The sequence below is a fragment of the Rhinolophus ferrumequinum genome, chromosome 6, assembly GCF_004115265.2.
Source record: "Rhinolophus ferrumequinum isolate MPI-CBG mRhiFer1 chromosome 6, mRhiFer1_v1.p, whole genome shotgun sequence".
NCBI classification, from domain to species: domain Eukaryota; kingdom Metazoa; phylum Chordata; class Mammalia; order Chiroptera; family Rhinolophidae; genus Rhinolophus; species Rhinolophus ferrumequinum.
The window spans coordinates 21,688,812-21,697,566 of NC_046289.1; the positions used below are offsets into that span (position 1 = coordinate 21,688,812).

Consider the following 8,755-nt stretch of genomic DNA (forward strand, 5'->3'; position numbering starts at 1 on the left):
TTTTTTTTTTTAATCCAAAATCTTCAAGGGAACTCTTTAATACCTAGTCAACACAGGTTCTAAATATGCGCATTTTTTAAATTATGTTTATTTAGCATATGTACACATAAAAGAAAAATCGCCTTCTGATCCCACCCAGCAGAAAACATGCACAAACCCAAGGTATACGCGGAGGGAAGGGGCCCCAGCCCCAAGTTAGTGGTCGGGATGGTGCAATCCTGTGAGTCACAAGCCTCGGTCAGGAGAGGGCTGGACTGAAGTGTTGGACAAGCTGCAGCCCCCGCTGCTGGCCCTAAAATAAGCGTGCGCCATAGCCGAAGGTCTGCTTGATGCCCTCAAAATAGTAGCGCTGCCAGCCCTGCCGTGTCCTCTCTTCCTCTGGGGCAGGGATGCCTCGGCCCTCCATGCACACTTCAGTCTCTCCATTCTTGTCATTGAAGGTCAAGGTGATGGTGGCAAAGTGCCCTGAGGAAAGGCAGAGGGGCAGGGAGGTTTTAGATCCAGGGTTTCCATCTGGGTTTAGACTAAGGAGAAAATAAAAAGTTCTACGGGTAATGGCAATAAACAAATATACTTGCTTACCTTCTGGCCAAGATTTAAACCTCCACTTCATCACAATGTGTTTCTCGGGGACCTGAAATAATCACAGAGGTCAGTCTATACTACAGGCCAATGTACCCAATCCTAGCTAGGATTAGCTATCTGCCTTTCATATGGAGACTATCACCTGTGCAATGACACTACTTATATGGGCAAAGTGGACCACAGACTAGGTAGCTTCTGCACCAATATTAGTTCCTAGTATCTCTTCTTACTCCTAAGTTGGGTCTGGTAAAGTGCCCAGGAGAAATTTTAGTGCCACAAAGAGAAAGCCATAAGTCACCGATATCTACAACCTCTCTTCCGTGTTTGATTTCTTCAGAACTAATTTTAACTCCACTAAGGAAACAATTCTAGGAAAGCAAGAGATTCAAATTGCAGCATTCTTTGGAAAAACCAACCAAAATGAGATGTAACTAACCAAAGGGATTAATGCATTAAATTTTACCCCCCGAGCTTAAAAAAGGAGAAATATGACTCTTCTGACCAGACAGAGGCTGCATCCTGGGTGTGGGGCCAGCAGGTACTCACCAGATCAGTGAATTCGCCAGTGACATTGCCATCTACCAGGTGAAACTTCCCACCTTTGTCTGCTTCTAACACTGCAGGAGCATGGGTAAAGGCCTGAACCAGCTTTAGGGGAAAAAAAGAGGTTAGGAGAAGATGCGCGGCTCAGTGGGACCCAGGGATAAGGCCAGCTGACACCTGCAGCCTCAATTCGCATTTCCAAAGACACCACTTTGCCCTATGACCAGGTTCAGATTCTATTCTGTTCCACTACAGAGACCAGGCTTTGACTTGAGTAATTCTTCCTGAATCCATGATGGATGACATGACTTCAGACCCATTTTCCAAAGAGAATGATTCCCAGTGGTTCCCCCTTACATGACCCAAAACTAGTCTAGATGAGAAAAGAGGGCAAATACACTTCGAGGAGTGGGTTGAACAAAAGTGGTTTTTCCTTTGCCTCTGCTTCCATGAGGAAAGCCTCATGATTCTACTCAGCAGTACTTCTCTGCAGGCTGAGGGCATGTGCCCACAACCTAAGTCACCTGGAACAGCAGGTGCCATGAGGCCCGAAGGACAGATTACACTTACCTCTTGAGTGGTGAACACTCTATAGAGCTCCTCGGGTGACGTCAGGAAGGTATCTCTAAGAGTGATCTTACAAGTGGGGATTTTGACACCAACAGGTCTGGCCTGGGTTTTTGAAGGAGCAGCCTTAGCCTGTGAAAGCTGCAGTGAAAATTGTTAGTTTAGACTCAGGGTGAAACCTCATCTAACATGGCTTCAGGGACAGACTTGCCATTTATTCTCACAAACTTTTTCACCTCCAAGGTTAATTATTCCAGAAGGTTGGAGGAATTTGTGTGTATGAATGTTTCAGTCATGGGGGGCACTCTTCCAGAAAATCCTCAATTCCTACAGAAGAGAACCACTCTAGGTGAGGGAAGATACTCATTTAAGAACCCATCAGCCAAAGGCCGTGTTCAATCATTAGGCACTTTTGAAGAGCTCAGTGTAATTCTCAAACAGAATTTCTATGCTTAAATACCTAGAAGCAATCCCTCCCAGCTTCCCCGCCACCCAATCTCCAGAATATCCTTCAGTGTGCTGACAAAAGGAATAGGGCTGAAAACCAAGGGCTGACCCTCAACTACACAAATTCCATTTCCAGAAAAAAAAACAAACACCTGCTCACCCTGCAAATGGGGTGAAATCAATCAATTTCCTGATAGGTGAAGTTAGTGATCTAACCTGATAACCTGATGAGACCTCTAGTCATCAAAGTATGAAATATCAACACCCCAGTTATAAATAATACTGAAGACGTATATGGCTGAAGACCATCTGTGTTCATGACATAACTGTGTCAGCCTCTGATGTCCCTAAGGCTTCCATTTGCTCTAGGGGTAGTTATAAATGAATAAAAACCAGGCGAAAGATGGGCAGACAACTACATATGACAGACTCCCAAAATGCACCGCGAGTTGCTCTGGCTTAGAGGTTAAGAGCTGAAATTTGGAATTGAGGAAGGGACAGTGTCTCAACTCCCTTTCCAGACTGCCTCCCACCCAGCACGTGGGAAAGACCATTTACCGTGCGTTCCTCAGTTTTCAGTGCTGGCTGACCAGTTGGGTCCACCGACTCTCCATTCAGTGTAGGCAAGATCATGCCCTGCGTGAACTCTGTAAAGATAAAATCCCAGCTCGTGGAAGTTATTTCTTAGTAGCTGAGACTTGGGGCTTCATGCAGCTTGACAAACAGCCATCTTAACCTAGAATGTGCTAATGACCAGGAAAGGGTCTATCTACTTAACATCTTTACCTTTGGTCTCTGCCCGACAGGTATCTGAGTATGTGTTCTAGAATGTAGTTATGTTTGCTGGGATTATTTTAAATCTGACTCAACTGGAAGCATTATAACTTGTCAAATGTACATGAGGTCTATTATGGATGGTAGCCAATGAATGTTGTTGCACGTCCAGTGACTTGCAGAGTGGGACAAGATACCTATGGGTGCATGTTCAGATCCCTTTCTCACTAAGCCTTACCTCTGTAGAACAGCCACAACAAGCTATGGTATCAGAGCACTGGCTCCCATCCAAAGTACCACCTGCTATGCTGGCTCCCTTCAATGGTCATTACATGTATTCCAACACCAAGGTCAGAACATACTGGCAGAACTGGAATTCTAGGGGAGTGCTGAGCTGACTGTAACTAGTATTCTGATCACCCTCTACATGTCTCTGGAAAGTGCATATCAAAGATACTCCAGGACTGTGCTCAAGCACTGAGTCTGGAGACGCCAAGTTTTCAGATCAGTGCTGTCCAACAGAAATAGAATGTCAGCCTCAACTGTAATCTTAGATTTTCTATTAGCCACATTAAAAAGTTAAAACAAACAGGTAAAATTAATTTTAATAATATATTTATCACACTGTACCCAAACTATCATTTCAATGTTGTATCAAAAACATGTTTTGTTGTCGATATTTACATTTCCTTTTCGGTACCACGTCTTCAAAATCCATTGTATATTATATACTCAGACTGCATCTCTATTTGAACTAGCCACATTTCAAGTGCTCAGTAGCCAACGCATTAGACACCGCATCTCTAGATCTTTCCCTCACTCTGGATTTATAGACTGACTTCAAGATGAAATAAACCCCCTCCCCCAAAATCTTTATCCATTTGCCAAAGAAAGGACTGTCAAGCCCCTTAACCAGAGTCTGACAGGTAGAACACTATCTCCTCAAGTCATACGTAACTACTCAAGGGATACCTGTTTTGAGGGTGCTGATGTAAATTCCCATTGCTTCTCTTAGAAGTTTCACCCCTTCTTCCTTCATTAAGGCCACGAGATTTGTGTCAGGCTCATCTTTGGCAAGGCTCACACTAATCTGAGTGAAAGATCAGAAGTAGGTGGTAAATAACTTGAGGGATATCCACTGTGTAACATGGGTGCTAGGCAATCAGGTAACTTTGGATGTTTCCAAAGGAAACGCGTGAGGGGTGGGGTATTCATACAATCCCCATGAGTGTTCCTTCTCAAGTTCTCTCTGCCAAGGCGAAGGTGGCTAATATTAGAACCCGCATTACTACCGTGTTTCCCCGAAAGTAAGACCTAGCCGGACCACGGGCTCTAATGCATCTTTTGGAGCAAAAATTAATATAAGACCTGGTCTTATTTTACTATAAGACCTTATTTTACTATAGCAAAATAAGACCGGGTCTTATATAACATAATAGCATATAAGGTCTTATATTAATTTTTACTCTAAAAGATGCATTAGAGCCCAAGGTCCGGCTAGGTCTTATTTTCAGGGAAACACGGTACCTAAAGTAATTAAGTAAGTACAACTGCTCTGGAGGCTCCAAGTGGCACCACTGACCTAGAAGTCATCTGCAGACCGGGGTTCTGAATGCTTAAGCCAAGCCTGGGCTGTAATCTTGAATGACAGCTCATTTTTCTCATCTGAGATTAAAAGGATGTAGAAGACTCAGGCAAGGAAGGAGTTAGGAAGCACAAACCTCTACTTCATCCACGCTGTTTTCATCAGACAAATTGGGGATCTCCACATGGCCCTTGTACTGTACTCCAGACTTAGAGGTACCTGTCAAAAGCAATGCAATGTCATTAGTGTCCTCCTCTGCAGACAAAGTCTTGTGCTCTGGAGTCCTGACTACAACTCTGGTTATACTTCTTTTGGACAACTGAGCAGACTCTCTTTATTCTGAGAAAATGCCACATACCAGATGCAACCGGCCCTCCCTCAGAAGAAATGTCTTTCCTCATCAAATTTCTTGAGACCAATTATGTTACTACACTGTGGGACCAAGCTCTACATGGACTTGCACGAGTTCTGCCAGGGAGGACTTGGGTCAACAGCCAATCCAGTCAGTTCTGCTAGGTGCTTATTTTGAAAATATGAATTTGTCCCAATGTGACTGATATATTAGGGAACAATTTGATCGTGACATGAATTTCACATTTGCTATGTGATTTTATCCATGAGAAACACTAGGTGAACATAAAAAACTACTGCCAGCAGAACTGAGCTGCACAGAATACAGAAAACACATCTCAAACATCTGTCTTCCAGCAACCTCAGCTCACCATGCCTGTTATAAGCCACGCCATCCACAACCGGTGTTATGTTCCTTCTGATTTTGGATGACACGCCCACCACTTCACAATAACCCACAAGATGCAAACCTTCTGCGGCCCACTTTCACAATTAAACTTCAGGCCTTCTTTAAGGTAAAGCACCATACTTATTGTATTACTGATGTAGTTCTTATATTTAACATGTGTAAAACTGCAACCAATTTTTATGTTCCTAAATTTTAAAAAACGTGTCACTGATGGAAGATTTTGGGTGTTGTGCTGTGTCCCTTCCTGTCTCTTCCTAATAAGCCCTGTGGTTTTCACTGAGCAATTTTGCATAGTGCAATCATTTTTAGGAACACATCACATCATAGTAGAACTGTTACTTGAAAATTCATCAAAACATTTATCTTCACTTCTCTAGCCTCAGTCTCAACCTATGAAAAGAGAATGCGGCGAGATGATACTGAAGGTTCCTTCTAGACTATTATGCCTCAGTAGTTAAAAACAAACTAACACCTCCCCCCACCGCCGATATATCGACTTTTCCCTTCTTTATTAATTAATTAAATTGTTAATTAATTTAATAATTAATTCTTCTTTATTACCATTCATTTGAGAAATGTTTACGGAATCACAATTTATTTTATGCTTTGCCCCACACGCTTACTTCTTTAGCTATTTAGGGCCTTTTAAAATTTAGCCTCCCAACTGAAGGACCATCCAAGTGGGGCACATGCATGGTCCTAATTCTTTGCTAATATCATCACAGAGGGACATTAAACTAGAGAATAAAACTGCCCCAAATCAGTCACACAAAAGCTTTGTTATCACAGTGGTATAACCTGTTAGATTCACACTGGAGAGATCACAAGACCAAAAACATCCCCATCCCCACTTTTTAGATAGTCTGAGGAAGTCATTTTACACGTACGGACACAGACCAAGGCCCCAAACACAGGAGCCCAGCTGCGTCACTGGTAGTGACTTGAGACCCACAGAGAGGAAGCCCACTTAGTGTCCCACAGTGGCAGAGAAATTGCAGCATCTAATACTTCTTTCCATAGGACACCAAAGCAGCACTATCTCCCTGGAAAAGTCCATAACCTCTTAAAAACTGTTCTCTCCGGCTCCTTGAGAGGTCAATCAAAATGCCCTCTTTCCTGACAACCCAGCATAGACTCACCTGTCCAATTTAATTTGACATTCCACTCATAAAAGAAGATAAGTTTGCCTTTGCGATTGTTAATGGATGCCTCTCCATCAAGCTTGTTCACTTCTGTCACTTCACACTTGCCTTCCTCATTTTGCACCTGCACTGCCAGGAACAGTGTTTTCAGCTTATCCATGGACCAATTTGAAGCATCCCTCTCTGTCCTGCAAAACAGAAACAAAGCTATGGAGCAGCAGCCAAATGGATGGTATGCTGCTTGCTTTATGCAAGAGAACGCAAGGCTAAAGGAGGTCTGACAAATAGTTTGAAAAGAACAGGGCTCGCCCAGTGGCTCAGGTGGTTGGCGTGCAATGCTCCTAAGGCTGAGGTCACCGGTTCAATTCCCACACGGGCCAGTGAGCTGCGCCCTCTACAGCTAAGACTGTGAACAACAGCTCTCCCTGGAGCTGGGCTGCTGAGCCAGAGGTGTAGGTGTGAACTGCCATGGGCCACCGTGTGCCGCCATGAGTGGCCGGTGGCCATTGTGAGTGGCTGGCAGCCATCGTGAGTGTCCGGCAGCCGGCGAGAGCTGCCGCGAGTTGCTGTGAGCGACTGACCGACAACCGGCAACCGACTGCCTCCCTGGGGGGGAGTGCAAGGCTCATAATACTAGCACGGGCCAAGGAGCTGTGTCCTACACAACTAGACTGAGAAACAACGGCTTGAACCGGAGTGGGGGAGAGGCAGAAAGGGGAAAAAAAAAAACCACCAACAAAAAGAACCCCTTCATTTCCACTCCAGTATGTCCACAAACATGTTGCGCTCTTTTAGGAAGACAAGGAGTCACACATTGTCAATAACGACAAGTGCTGTACAGAATGGTTACAAACTAAATGAGCATAATGGTGTGCGTGTATAGGGGTCAGTATTTGACATTTTAACGTGGTGCCATTTGACCAAGTGAAAAACTGTGCACCTCTTGCCAAAGTTAGCAGCACAGACCAGGCCATAGAACGCACTATTTAGATAAAAAGTCCAGGAAGGAATAAACCAATACTCGTGACCCAATTAGCACAGAGTTCTGATCTGTCAATTTCAGGCTCTGCTATAAACACTGTACACATTCTGTGCCCTATAGATGGCCATGAAAACAATGTAAGTCCAGCGCTTCAAAACAAACAAGAATTAGGTCAAACACTCCATGTATGTTAAGAGAAGAGGCTGGCTAAGATACGAAGAAAACTCAGTATCTGCCATGCAACTTACTAACTAATAGAGAAAAGAATGGCAACTTACTAACTAGTAGAAAAAACAAAGAGCTGTAACAAAGTAAAAACATCGTTAAGGCAGTATTAACAAAGTTCAGTGGAGTTGAAACATAAGAAAAAAACTACTTCTGGAAGATTTCACGAAAGAGAGTAGGCTTTTAAGAGTAGTTAGGTTATAAAACCATGACTGCCAGGCAACCATGAGCCGGCCCTGGAGTTACAACACAACTAACTTAACAGTTCCGGGTGAGAGGCTAAGATGTCTTCAGCATCAGAGCTCCGAGCACCTGGAGAACGCGTTCCAAACCTTCACTTTTTGGATTGAGGCAGTGGTTCCCATAACTTTTAGTTTCACCTGTGTGCCGTAAAATAGGAATTCCTGCCCCGAGCCTTACACAGCAGTCTCCCAACACAATCCAAGGCCATTTGGGTCTGTCTCCTCCGACCACGTGTGGGAAGCATCTCCGTGCTTAGGACGGATGCAGTAGCCAGGGAGTGAAACCCCTCCTTTGGGACTAGCCCTCCACGTTGCCCCAACACCCCAAACACTGAAACGGAGGCCGGGGAGCGGGGAGAGATCTGGGACTGCGGACCCTTGCAACAGGAAGGACCCACCCCCATCTCTGGCCAAGGCTGCCTCAGTCCCAGCTTTGTCCTGACCGAGGTTCCAGGGATCCCGCACCTCTGGCCCGCCCGGCCGTAGTGCTCCGGCGGCCTGGCCCTCTAGCCCTCACCAGTGCCAGTTGTTGACGTTGGTGGCGTCCGCCCGCTCCTCCACGATCCAGCGTGGGTCGCCCTCACCCCACTTGGCCATCAGCTTTCCTATCGCGCCGCCACCAGCTCCCTAGCAGCCACAGCCACAGCCACCACCTCCACGCCTGGTCCCAGCCGCCGGGTAGCGCCTGGAAACTACTAGAAGCGGCCGCAGAACCTTCTGGCTTGCTTTTCCCTCCACCCCCCGCCCCCTCCCCGCCGCAAGTTCCGGTTCCTCCTCACTCCCAAGGTACTTCCGTTTCACCTCGCGGGACCTTAGCTTCCTCCTGTTCTAGGGCTCCTTCAGGCTCTCAGATTATCCCCAGAAGGGCCCGAAATGCAACCGCTCACTCGACCGTTTCTAATC

At 45.4% G+C, this 8,755-nt stretch overlaps 1 protein-coding gene across 1 annotated transcript; it reads right to left on the reverse strand.

Moving 5' to 3' along the window:
• Positions 1-70: 70 nt before the first annotated feature.
• AHSA1 (activator of HSP90 ATPase activity 1) lies at positions 71-8,600 on the reverse strand. The gene is made up of 9 exons (XM_033107241.1): positions 8,370-8,600; positions 6,401-6,591; positions 4,638-4,720; positions 3,889-4,006; positions 2,701-2,789; positions 1,699-1,836; positions 1,132-1,233; positions 583-634; positions 71-465 (listed from the first exon to the last, which is right to left on the reverse strand). The coding sequence occupies exons 1-9, from the start codon at positions 8,447-8,449 to the stop codon at positions 293-295; spliced, it is 1,026 nt and encodes a 341-aa protein (XP_032963132.1). The 5' UTR covers positions 8,450-8,600; the 3' UTR covers positions 71-292.
• Positions 8,601-8,755: the final 155 nt, after the last annotated feature.